Source organism: Hippopotamus amphibius, chromosome 1, assembly GCF_030028045.1.
Source record: "Hippopotamus amphibius kiboko isolate mHipAmp2 chromosome 1, mHipAmp2.hap2, whole genome shotgun sequence".
NCBI classification, from domain to species: domain Eukaryota; kingdom Metazoa; phylum Chordata; class Mammalia; order Artiodactyla; family Hippopotamidae; genus Hippopotamus; species Hippopotamus amphibius.
The window spans coordinates 111,623,207-111,637,151 of NC_080186.1; the positions used below are offsets into that span (position 1 = coordinate 111,623,207).

At 40.1% G+C, this 13,945-nt stretch overlaps 1 protein-coding gene across 1 annotated transcript; it reads right to left on the reverse strand.

The window, feature by feature from the left end:
- Positions 1–8,065: 8,065 nt before the first annotated feature.
- On the reverse strand, positions 8,066–13,945 carry CD160 (CD160 molecule). Its single transcript, XM_057707132.1, is given in 6 exon segments — positions 8,066–8,116; positions 8,119–8,196; positions 8,198–8,355; positions 12,903–12,908; positions 13,429–13,573; positions 13,868–13,945. Coding segments are annotated over 6 exon segments (516 nt in total).

The following is a 13,945-nucleotide window of genomic DNA, read 5'->3' on the forward strand; positions in this document are numbered from 1 at the left end:
CCTAGGGTCCTGCTATCTGTCACGTTAGCTTGTGATGGATGTTTCCACCTTTTTCTCCAATCTCTACCCTATCATTAGTGTACTTTACAGTACATACAGTGGAACCAGAGCCCTAAAGTCCTGCTGATATGAAGTGCTTCTGTTTTAATTGTGCAAAACTTCTACTCTTGGCCACATTAGCCATGAAGTGAAGTCAGATTAATTCAGGAATCTGAGACTAATGATTTTGTTTTTTCTTAAATCTTTAGAGAGCAAATCAAAGAAAAATTATAGTGGGAAGGAGAAAGTGGCTTATCATTGTACTCTTTGGTTTTCTCATTTTTATTTTTAAAGACTACTTCACAAGATGCAGCTTCTGCAGAAACCAACATGACATGTCTAATGAGTCTTATGTTGGTAGGAATCTGATTCTGGTTCCTTCTTGGGAATGAGTTGGGCAGCATATAGGCACAGAAAGACAGATGTTTGAAATCTTTGGTTCTGAGGTTTTTTTAGTTGATCCCCAACTCATTGTTTATCCTGGGGACCTTAAAATAATTTCCTTCACAGAAATAGAATTGCTTCATTACTGCTTCTACAGCTGATTCATTGTTTTTTGTAATTCATTGGTCTTCAGGAATTGAGAATTTGTGTTGTCTCATTTTAATTTTTTAAGCCCATTTATCATCTCTGAAAGCTTTCTGTTTGCTTGGTTCTGGCTGTACTTGGAGTTGTACTGACTGTTGTGATCACGCCCAAACAGCGTGGCCTACGTGAGGTAGGCCTTCTTTTTTCAGCCTAACAGTGTCCCATGCACATGCACATGCTCTTTGGCGCATTTAAGTGTTTAAAGTTGAATAAACGAAGAAGACTAAGAATGTTGTTGGAGATTCAAAGTTTCAAAAATAAATGATGGGGGCACGTAACCACTTTGGTGCACGAAAAAGGGTGACAGAGGTCACCATTGGTATGGTTATATCAGCCTTTCGTAGTTTGGAATGATCAGAACAAGAAGGCTACTCTTTGGTGAGTGTCTTTCTTGGCTAGGAGGCTTTGCTTGGTTTTTGTTGGCTGTCATACACTGGTTTTGGGGGTGAGGGACGGGGCTAGAGATATCTTTGTAATTTAGTAGAGGACAGAGGAGTAGGAGAGGGACAAGAGAAAGTGGGAGAGTAATTTAATTGCTGAATTAATAGCCTGCCTCTAAAAGTTGTGACCATAAGGCGTGACTCAGGTTAGGCCCAGAGACAGTAAAAGATGTTTTCTCATATGCCTCTTATGTTATACCTCTGTAGAGATCGTTTCTTTGGAGAATATGAACTATTTACTGTGGCTATTGAAATGTAGCCCAGAAATACACATTAGTTTTGAATGGGGAGGGGTAATGAGGCTGAGGGGACGTGAGAGGTATATTGTGAGTGTTTAATGGCCATTTCTTAGATGGAGAAGGGCTAGGTTGAAGTTGGAGCACATGGTAGTTTTCAAGTAGAACAATATCAGCGGTCTCAGAAAAATGATGCCAGCCTGGAAGATTTTGTCTGCTTGTTAGTGTCTGGAGATGTCAGGACAGGCAGGTTTATTTTTACTTACAACTAGAGAACTAGAAAGAATCTGAGTAGCTTTACAGAGGGATGCGAACAAAGTGCTGGATAAGGTTTTAACTTTTCAACATACAGTATAGCAAATAGCATCCGTCTAAGTTATCTGAAATTTTCTTCTTTTTTTTTTGTTCTTTTAGATAGAGGACATAAATCTGTTTGCTGATTCCAAGACGCCTCATACTTAATGAATCTGTAGTGTAATCCTTCCTAGAGTAGGGTTGGCATCTCAGACTTCCAGGTTTATTTAAGTAAGGAGTGTTTTAGTCGGGGTTCTCCAGAGAAACAGAACCAGTAAGGGGTGTGTGTGTATACAAAGATTTGTTATAAAGAATTGACTCACATGATTATGGAGCCAAACACAGTTTGATATAGTGCCCAAGGCAGAGGGCTACATAACCCAGACTTTTCAGGTGTTCATTCCTTTATAGCTGGAAGGCTTACAGACTCAAGAAACTGGAGCCTTACTAGGAGTCAAGGGAGAGATGACTTGGCTTTCCCTCATTATCAAAGTGAATAGAAAAAAGTTGCAATTTCAAATCTTGGGCCCTTAGACTTAAGGCCTTTATATTTGTACTAAACGGTCTACCCTTTGAGTTCCATGCAGAGATAAAGAGATTGTTTTCTTATTCATGCATGTCTTTTTTTCTTAGTCTTCCTTTTGTTCATTTGAAATAAAATGAACAAAAATAGAAAAAATTTGAAATAAAATAGGAAATAAAACTACATAAATTAGGATAGACTTCCTTGAGATTGGTAGACTTGAAAGTTGATAGGTTACGTGGGGCAACTCCTTGCTGGCCTCCAAGTGATTATTGCATCTTGAGTAGTTTCCAGATGGGTTAGCCTGGCTGGACAGAACTGGGCAGTTGGGTGGGCAGGGCAGAGTGGTGAACATTTAACTGGTATCTCCAACAGAGAGAAGGAATAATCCTGTGGTTAAAGATTAATTTTCCTTCAGAGTTCCTATTGCCAGTTCTTTGAAGAGTTGGGAAACCTGGAGAATAGCTTCTTTAGTTGTCAACATTTACTGCATAGCAATTGAGCATGTGCTTGTTAAATGTTTTCCTTGAGCAGTACTCTCTCTGGTCCAATAGTTAGTTCTCAAGTTAGAAGGAAGATTTGGGGGGAATAATTTGTTTTTTTCCCCCAACAAGTCTCACTTGGATTAAATAGTTATTAGGAGAAAAATTCCTTGTTTATGTCTTTGGGATTATGTCTTTGGGTTTATGTCTTTGTATTACACGTGTGTGTGTGTGTGTGTGTGTGTGTGTTCATAGACACATGCATATATGCACATTTGACTCTAGAGGAAGAAGGGATATGGTGGACACTGAAGTAGATAAAGTGAGCAGGGGTATAGCAGAGGGCTGGAGCCTCACAGTCTGTTTCTCTCATTGCACGTGCCTCAGGCCCATGTGTTTATCAAGTTCTCTATTATGGGTACTGTTGGCTTGGGCAGGCACCCTATTATGTGGTGTGTAGCAAAGGGATTCACTGGAGCTGAAAGTCTGGTCATTTCTGAAGGTTGAGGATATATGGCTTTGAGGAAAGGGTGTTCAACATCTATTGTTTCTGTATTATAATTAATTGAACTCAAACACAGTTATCTATTGTTTTTTAAAAAATTTCTTGATAAATTATTGATGACAGATTGACTTCTCACATGACCTTCTGCATGCTTCAGTTTTGTTCTTTCTGGTGTCTAAGTGCTAGTTCAAGGAATACAGATATATCAGACTTAACAAAAACTAGTCAGGAGGGGATCATAGTTTGTCTGTTTTAAACAAAACAGCCTCTGGGGTTTTGGGAGGTGAAGGGTACCTCAGAATTGGTTGTTACAGCTGATCTAGGCAGGCCCCTGACATCTGTGAAGGAAGTCGGATTTTAGGATGAGAAGAAAGGCTGGTGAATAGATATTTGGATGTTAGAGAAAATCCCTCTGGTCTCTGTGGTAGAGAGGTAGGAAGATAAAGGTGCTGTTTACAAGAATAAACCAGTGGAGATTTGGGAGTTAGGGGAGTGGGAGGGGACTAGCAGGAGAGAGTAGTCTTACTGAGAGTTTACAAAATGAATCTAACATAAGTTCTGATGTAGGGAGTTGGGGGAAGGATTTGGTGGGGTAAACATGTCACAAGTGTCTATCCTGTGGGGGGAAATTGTAGATTGCAGTAATGTCAGAATCTCAGCACTCAGGCTGGGAACCCCAGGGCTGCACCATGGGTTTAAAACAGAATGCATAGAATCCACTGTGTACAACTGGAGATCTTTTCCAGGATCAAGACATGATGAAAATGTCTTAGCCAATGGGCATTATGAGGTTTTGATCTCTCATATCTGCCAGATATGTGGAATTACAGGCATTCAACTCTCAAATTTTATACATATAAACTTTGTGTTTTGCCAAATTACACTTAGCTGGTGTCCACAGAAGTGGAGTCTATATGTTGCCTTTCCTCTTTCACCTGAAACACTTAAATCGTGACTCATGAGATGTAGGCTTGTGGCTCTTTACTGTTCCTAATAAGATGTACCATTTTTAAGGTCCCTAAATTATTAGACTCCTTCCCAACAAGATTATAGTTGTATTTTTAGTATCTTTTGATGGAAAAAACACATAACAAAAAACTGCTATGATTTCAGTAATGCTTTTAAGTCAATTTGTCTTTATTAGTCACACCAGAATCTACATCCAATTGAAGTACAGTATATACATACTTGTAAGATATATTATTTATTCAGACTGAAGATAATGCTTATACAGACTTCCTAAAATAACTACATGGCCTCACAGAGGTTCAAATTCTGTAGGTTGTGAATCATTCATATAGATTCAGGCTAAGATGTGGGTCTAAAAAACTACCTATTCATGCATGGAAATTTATAGGCTCATTTGTAATCAGTAGTATCAATACACTTCAAAAGCCAAGATATAAGTATTTGAAGTTTCTATTTAACCATCTTGAGATAAGCAGAATAAATAAAATAAATTCTTTAGAAGTGGGACCCTTGAGTTATTGATGCTTTGTTTATTCTGCTTAGTTCAAGTCAGAGCTAGTAGTCTAATGCTCTTGAATGTCTTGATAAACTTGGCCAGCAATAATCATGTGTCCTTTTTGCAGATTTTTATGTAGACTGTAATTAGCATAGCACAATGGATAAAACCTTTTCCGTAGTTGGACACAGCTTCTGTGTGAGACTTCCAGTGATTGTTTAATGTTGAGTGATTTCAGAAGAGTCTTTGCATAGTAAAAAGTAAAAGACATCTCCACTCATGTAATCTTAAAATTTAGTTAGAAAAACAAAACTAATGCGTAAAACAGGTAGATAAAGATTAAAGACAGTGTAGTATAGTGGAGAAAGCTTTGGAGACTTCAGAGTCAGAATTCAAATGGTTCTGGGTTTAAAATCTAGAATCACGTTTGATTCTTAGAGCAGTCTTGTGGAAACAGAAGGTAGAGTAGGAAATATCCCATTTTACAGATAAGTAGATAGAAATAGCATCTCAAAACTTCATTTGCCCAAGGACATGTAGATGGTACATTGCAGAGTCAGAATTTGAATCCAGATCTTTTGACTCCATGCCTAGTCTTTTTACATCCTTAAGACACAAAATCCACAATCCTTAGGTTGAGGTTTAAAACCATCACTAATAAGGGTCTCACCCATCTCTTTCAGCCTTCTCTCTCTCTGCTCCCACAAACCTTAGCTCCCACATTTGGCAGATCCTGGCCAAGGATCACAGGTAAGGTGTGTGTTTCGCTTTGAAGGCTTGCTGTTTAGCCCCAGTTAAATTGTCTATGTTTCCACCTCTTTATTCATGTAGTTCCTCCTAGCAGGAGTATCTTGCCCCCATCTCTCTGCTTAACCATGACAAGAGGTTATCTGCCCAAAGAGAGAGACAAGAGGACTTATTAATTTAGAGAGAAAAGAAAAGGCTGCAGGTATTGCTTTGACATTTATTTAAAAAGAGAGAGAAATGACCAGAGAGGTTGACAGTAACTTAGTTGAAGCTGGACAGGATCTTTGGTGCACCTGGTCTGCACAAATCGTCCTCTTTCTCCAGCACTGCTACGTGGATGCTGTTTGACACCAAGGTCTCTTCGTTTCCTCATTTTCTGCCAAATCAGTTACTGGGTCTGGCGGCCTTCCTCTCCTATCCTACCTGTCTTTGCTTGTTTCCTCTCTTCCCTTAACAGTGTCAAATAAAAATTTCTTCCAAAAAACATTGGTGTTCTCATTTTGTTTGACTTGCCGGTTTATTTTACTTTGTTGGAGGGGAGGGAGGAAAAGTTCTTCTGGGGTACAAAAACACGTATTTATCCAATATTTGAGTGAGAACTGTATACCAGCTGCTTTTTTGAGAGCTGTTTTCTAACTTAGTGCTGACTGAGGCAGGAAGAAAGTTAGGTTTGCTCTGGCAGTGAGAAGGGGAGGTCAGGGAATACATTCATTTGCTCATTTTATATGCCCCAGATTCTTGGCATATTTAGCATCTCTTCCCCTGTGCCCTGTTATTTCCTTCTCTGTGCTTATTGTAGTGTGAAAGATACCAAGCTAAGGAGAGTTAGATTTATCTTGATATAACTTTTTTTTTAAGATTTTTTTTTTTGATGTGGACTATTTTAAAAATCTTTATTGAATTTGTTATGACATTGCTTTGTTTTATGTTTTGGTTTTTTGGCTGTGAGGCATGTGGAATCTCGGCTTCCCGACCAGGGATCAAACCTGCACCCCCTGCATTGGAAGGCGAAGTCTTAACCACTGCACCACCAGGGAAGTCCCCCTATAACTTATTTTTTTTTTTTAACTTCTTCTGGCACAAGGCTTACAAAGCTGTAGAAAGAAAAAGGAAAGTGTGTATTATGCTACAAACTTAGAAGAGCAACAAACTACCTAATGTAATTCATCCTGAGATGTGTGTTTGATAGGCCCTTATGACTAGAAGGAATGGAAAAAGAAAGTAGGGAGGGTATTATATGTGTTGTGTCTTACTGCTTAAAGTTGCAGCTGTGATCTTGTGAAATCTTCCTGATTGTGATGGAAGTGGAGAAGAAACCAGCCTTTGATCTCTTCTTGCTGGAAGGTAGGACAAAGAAGAAACAGATGCCACTCAAAAAGTTCAAGGTAGGTTTTCCATGAGTGGCTGGCACAGTGATAGGACAGGGATACTCACTGAAATTAGTTTCATGAGCTGAGGGAGACATAGACATCCAGGAAAATTCCCTCATTTCATCACATGTAAGCATGATAACTTGACCTACGTGATTTCTCTGGGCCTGAGAAAATGTGTGTACTTTTGTTCTACGGAACACTACCACACTTCCATAATTCTGCTGCGGCTTTAGTTGGGGGAGAGGGAGAAAAGGAATGAACTATCAAAAGTTCATTCTTTTCACCTGATTAGAAAAAGGAAAAGAGCTTAGAGATTTTTTCCTCTAGCGTAACTTGGAAGTCAAAGGTAGTTAATTGTAGTACGTTGTATGGTTAGACCCAATTTCCACTTCTCTTTAGAGTTTTTAATCTTTATGAAGAAATAAAATTTATTTTGCCAATGAAATAACCTAACCATCTGAAAGGCTTTAGATTCAATAAAGAATTCTGTCTGAAGGGTCAGACTGCTTGATATTCACCAGTTTCCTCCTGAAAACTGGCATAGGCTTACCTTTGGCAGGTGCTTGCCAAGGATCACAGATATGGTCTTTGTTTTCTTTTGATAGTTTGCAGTTAAGGGGCTGGAGTAAGAGAGTGTTAGGTGGTCCCGTTTCTGGAAATAGGAGGAAGCATTAACCTCTTTATACCCATTTGCTGGTGAGTAATCTGGGAATATTTGCCTGGAAGGGTTGTACGAGATTAAAATCACCATATGTAAAGCCTAGCCCGGTATACAAATTCTTTTAAACAAATTTATGAAGAGCCTGCTATGTGCCTGGTACTGTTTTTTGTTGGGGTAAACAAGACACAGCCCCTGCATGTATAGAGCTTACATTCTGGTGGCACTCAGACAGTGGTAGTTACTGATTAGAGGAAAACCTAAATAAGGCTTGGAATAAAGAATGCCAAGGAGAGGCAAAAACCTGCATCAGTTACTGATTATGCAAACATGTAATGCCAAATCATTGCAAGTTCCAATATCTTTTTTATCTAATAGGGAAAACTGATAAATGATGCTCAGAGGACTCCGCTACAGGTGTTTTATGTACTCAGTCTGGCCATCAGCCTTTGCTAAAGAGCTGCTTTGTTTAAAGCCCACCTCCAGACCAAGCCTGTTTCTTGCCTTGCTCATCTTCACATTATAGCCAAACATCTGTTGCCTCAACTTGTAGCCCTCTCTGTTCATCCAGTAAGTAGAGGCGTTTGTATTTGCTTGCCTCTCCCACAGGGTTTCTTTCCTCATAGGTGTGACCTCCTACCCAATGGAAACTGTGATTCATCTCTCTTCCCCTAGTTAGTATGAAGTCTTTAGTCCCTTTGGACCAATTTTGCCCTCATACTGCTGTGATGTTTTCCTGTGGACAGCCAGGGCCTGAGGAGCATTTCCCTCTCTCACTCTGGGCTTCCTTTCCACCCTTCTAGAGAATAATCAAGATGTCCAAGGTATAGCACCCTCATTGCTTGGGGGTGCTTAAGGCTCTTCTGAACATACCTTGAGAGGCCACCAGGCTGGTGACCAGCATCATCCAGACCTTTTCTTGCAGGAAGCCTGAACTGAGAGCACCTTTACTCTGGCCAAACTCAGGGTGTCCTGTTTGTTTCAATCCCATTACTGTGTAGTTCCCTCTCTGGTTCAGAAGAGAATCAATGGATCAGGAGAGAGTTTTGGAAATTACTAATATCTCCTTTTGCATCATCTCAGGATATCTTTTTTATGATCTCCAAGGATACCTCTCAGTATAATCCATTGCCCACATAAGTATTTTTTAACATTTGTGGGTGGTGATGATGACGTATGTAAGCGGCAATAAATAAATATAGAACCTATGTGTGTCACAGTGTGGATGCAAATAGGCCTACCTTGAAGGAACTCTAAAGTCTTGCCAGAGAGACAGCTAAAATAGCTTAGTTACCTTGGACTTGGGTGTTGCCAAATCTCTCTTAAAAACCATCTCCTGGAGTGGGTCAAGCAGTTTAGTCTAAGTTAAAATCTTGGGTTTTGTAATAGATCTGGATTTTTATCCACCATTATTTACTAGCTGAGTGAACTTACACAGATTACCTTTGAGCCTGATTTGTCACATGACAAGAATAGTACCTACCTCAAAAGGCCATAAAGATTAAATGAAATAATCACTTAACACAATGCCTGGCACGCAGTAAACGCTCAGTAAATGGTAGATGTTGTTTATTGATATTATCTGTTACCTGTTTGGCCTTATTAGTTTCACCTTCCAAAAGGAACCTGATTTCCATATTTGGTGAGCATCCATATTTACTGACTCTAAACTTAAATATGCTGAGAGGATGATAAAGGCTTTCTATCTTAGGGAGAACCATCGCAAGTAGAAATACTTAGGGTGTATTAGGAGGACACGAATGCTGGATTATAAGGAGCAGTGGCTTCATTGTACTCCTATTCTCCAAGGCTTAGCACTGTGCCTGGTATATGCAATCCATATGTTTAAATGAATGAAAGAGGTGATTCCATTAGTGAGACTAACCAGAACAGAGTATTCACATAAGTAATAGAGTGAAATTTTATAGAGTGCCTCCAGTGCCAGGCTAAACCAGTCACTGTCACATGAACAGTGAAAAGCTGTTAAAACTCTGAGTGGTGTGTGGTATGTACAAATTAGCATCTTAGGAAGATGTCTGGTGGCAGTATGGATTAGAGGCAGAGACAGTGTTTAGAGTTGATGGACCATTTATTAGGCAATAGCTCAGTGCCAGGCCCTGAGGTAGGTGTGGGAGGTATAAAGACGAATAAGACATGGGTAGATTTGTGATCTGGGGCTTAGCACTTAGGAGACTATTGAAATATTTTAAGTGTGAGATGATGAAGAACCAGGAAACATCTTTGGAAAGAAGTGAATCTGGGACAGAACTAGTAGTACTTAGTAACTGACTGGATAGGGGAAGAGAAAAAAGGAGGAACCAAGGTTTTGACTGAATCACAACAGAAATATGGTCTCAGGAGGATAGGTTTGATTTTGAGTGAGGAGATGGTAGGGCATTCAGCAGAAAGGAGTCCAGTTGTCAGTGGAAATTTTAATTGAAACTTAGGAAAGATTAGAGCCGAAGAAATTGATTTGTGGGTCAGTTGCAAGGAGGTGCAGGTTTATTTTATTTTTTTTAATAGGTTTGGTTTTTTAAAAAAAATTAATTTGGGGAACTTCCCTGGTGGCACAGTGGTTAAGAATCTGCCTGCCAATGCAGGGGACACGGGTTTGAGCCCTGGGCTGGGAAGATCCCACATGCCGTGGAGCAACTAAGCCTGTGTGCTGCAACTACTGAGCCTGTGTGCCACAACTGCTGAAGCCTGTGTGCCTAGAAGCCTGTGCTCCACAACAAGAGAGGCCACCACAATGAGAAGCCTGCTCACTGCAATGAAGAGTAGCCCCCGCTCACTGCAACTAGAGAAAGCCCACGCACATGAAGACCCAGTGAAGCCAATAAATAAAAACAACAATTTAATTTTTAATTTTTTATTTAGTTTTTGACCCAGGCCCACAGCTGTGAAAGCACTGAGTCCTAACCACTGGACCACCAGGGAATTGCCAATAACTTTATTATTTTGTATTTAAAACATTTTTTTTTTTTGGCCGCGCCACACAGCATGCAGGATCTTAGTTCCCCAACCAGAAATCAAACCCATGCTCCTTGCATTGGAAGCATGGAGTCTTAACCTCTGGACCGCAAGGTAAGTCCCAGGAGGTGCAGGTTTAAATCATGAGGGTTGGTGAGAAATTGGGAGAGATAGTAGAGAGACAAGATTGAAGGAGTGGGTAGTGAGTCTTGAGGAATGAATTCTCATGTTTGAGAGGTAGGAGGAGGAGACAAGAGGCAGAGAAGGAGAGAAAAGAGCAGCCAGAAAGGTAGAAAAACCACAGGAGAACAGAGGCATAGAAGCCAATAAAGAGGAGAGTTTGATAAGGGAGAGAATGGAAGTGTTGAACACTAAGCTAGTTAGGTCAAATGGGAAGACACCAGGAAGCAAGGAAGGAAATAGAAATCAGCCTAGACTGAAGTAGAAAATTTGGATTGATTAACTACTAACTGTAGGTGACAGTGAAAACATTTGTTAGAAGGCTCTGGGACAGATTTTTATTTGGGAGTGGGTGAGTGTAATTTTTATCTATTTTTCTTAAAGTCAAAAAGATAATACTTGAAAGTTCATAAGAAATAATATCAGTGTCCTTTTATCCCCAGGACAACCACTATCCACTCTGAGTTGTTTTACCATAGTCCTATATAAAATGCTAATATTACCACTCTTGATGATAAAGTTTAGATATTGTCTATTGACTTTCTGTTATAGAAGATGAGGATATGGTTCTCTTAAACCTCTACCCTTCTCTGGATCTTTCAAAAAAATCATTATATTACAAATTTTAGATAATTTTTACATAATTTGGATTCTGTAAATGTTACTTATTACAGACCCAAGCTGTGTGTATGATTATGTTTCCTTTTGTAAACTTTAGTGTTTTCCCTAGAGATGATGATCACCTTAATTTTTTTTTAAACAGGCAGAGTTTTCCATATCCATATCCTTAATCCTTCGTCAGATCTGTCATAGGCCTTCAGAGATATGATCTATCAATTCTATTTTCACCCCCAAGAGATCTTTCAGAGCCCTGTATCTTTTGCTTTCTTCAGGACTAATTGCTCTTTTTGGCTCTTTTTTATTCTAGAATTTCTTTATCCCCTTCCCCCTATTAGATTTCTTGTTTCCTGGATCCCATTTTACCCACTCTACTGATGTACTTTCTTGTTTTACTGAAGCACATCCTCCCGTAGCTTAAGAAAGGTCACGTGAAAGGAGGTTTTTTGGGGGTTTTGTTTTGTTTTGAGTCATTATGTGTCTGACAGTGTCTTTATTCTTTCCTCATGTTTGATAGGTAGTTTGGTTGGGTATAGAATTCTACGTAGAACATAATTTTCAGTTTTGAAGACTTGCTCCGTTGTCTAGGAATATGAGGAAGTCATATATATAAAGCTGAGGCTGAAGTGACCATATTTAGGCTGTGCCCAAGTAGGAACAGAGCAGGGGAGCATACACGAAGGAAATATGCAGAGATGGGAGGCCTTGCTGCCCCCAAAGAGATTGAGACAGTAATTGTTTTGGGTTCTGTTGGCTTTCTGGTTTCTGATTCCAGAAACCAGAACTCATGAGGGCTAGCTATACTTCTTGCTTTATTATTTGTTTCCCCTTTTATCTGTAGCAATTTGAGTGGGTTTCTGTTTCTTATGACTAAATGCTCTTTAAGACAACTATCCATTTTATCCACCTCTCTTTCCCAGCCTGAAGGCTTAGTGCCTGTATTTAGAAATACAGCCACATCTCTGAGAGACTCTGAATTGGGAATCAGCAGGCCTAAGTTCCAGACCTATCTGCTTTTACTGGCACTGGTCACTGAGTGGCTTTCGGTAAGTTGCTTTACCTGCTGTGATTCAGTCTCAGTGTCAATAAAAATGGGATGGCTACCTCAGAAGAATTTTTTAAATTAAAGACAAAATGAGATACCTTTGTATCCATGCTTTGAGGAAAGGCAGCATTTGCCAGTGGAAGTGATGGAAAAGGATTTGAGTAGTGGGAAGGATTCTTTTCCAAGGAGACTGCCTATTCAGGACCTGAAATAGCTACTTCTGTCTCTAACTGTTGACCCTGCTTACTGTCCCACCTGGTGGCATTGGGGATATCAGGAGCTCACCTGTGACTTAAACAGAAAAAATGGCCCTGAAGGCAGATACCCAGCTTCTGGCTTCTGGCACAGCACTGGTAGGTCTCAATGTCCAATGTCATGGCTTGGTTTATGGTGAACACCAAGTGAGATGATATTTCACTGATAACATCTCTCCCAGGATCCTATTTAAGTCTCAGTTGCTCCAGACTGGTCTCGGGAACAGTCTCAAGACTTATCCTTGCACAAAAACACTGTACCCTCCTCAGCCTCTTCTTTCTTAAGCTACATAGTTGCTTCCCCTCCTGGGAAGTTGAGCTGAGGATGTGCATTCATCCTGGAATAGGAAGGGAAGTGTTAGCCATGGAAGCCAGGTATATACATGGTAAACTAAATTCACCCCCATATAAATGTTGAGGCAGAGAGGGGGCTGTTCATTGACATTAAATACCACCCTCTTCAAAGAGTAGCCTACAGGCTATACCCGTATCTGAGGGAGATCTGCAATCCCAGTTGTTCATTAATTCGGAAGTGGTTTATATTTTATTTCTACTCCTCAACTGGAACTTCTGTAGGCCCTTTAACTATTAAAGTGCTTTTGTATACATGTAATCTTTGGTATAGCTCTAGAGACAGGTATTATTGTTCCCATTCTACAGATAAACAGAGGCACAGAGTGGTTAAGTGGGTTGCTAAAGTTGACAAATATTACATCTAGATATCAAACATGGATTTCGTTAATTTATAGTGTGTAAGAGCCTGAGGGCCAGATTAACAGGCTTTTTTTTGCAACATATAGCAGAGGCAGAATGTCTGATGGGGATGGCAATAGTATTAGCTCTAACAAAAAAATAAATAAACTATATTTTTCACCTTTTCATTAGTGTCAAGAAGAATGGGTCCTTTTCTTCCCCATCAGAAAAAAAATCATGGGATCCATCCCTCATGAGTCCCGGATTCTCCCTGATGGCTGTCTACCCTCTGGGGATCTTGGGATGGGCTGTCCCCACCACCAAGCTGGATGTCCACAATTGCCAGCAGAATGGCCAGGGCAAAGAAGCCTCTGCCAGGTGCCACCAGGGTCCTGCATGTTGTCAAGAGCCCCAGGACCTCGAAGCAGATGTTGGCTGTACTGATGTCCTTGGCCTCACTTTCCTGAAAGCACAAGGGGAACTCCTAGACAAGGCCTTACTGGGATCCAAGACCATCTCCCTGCTTCAGGCAGTAGCCTCGGTTGGCTAGAGTCTGATGGAGGTGGAGGGGTGTTTGGCCTGAGAGTCCAGCTGGCTGGGAAGTAACACAGTTAATTAAATGAAGTGTACTGGAGAGAAGATAGGGGAAAAGAGAGAAGAGTCAGAGAGAGACATGAAAGGCTGTATTTTCACATTTTTTTCCTAAGTTAAGTTGGATTGCTGGGTCAAAGAATATGAACATTAAAAATTTTTCTACTATGTTATCAGATTTCTCTCCAAGAAGATGGTTGGGATTCAGATGTTCAGCAAGAATGCTTAATGTACTTTTCTTCAT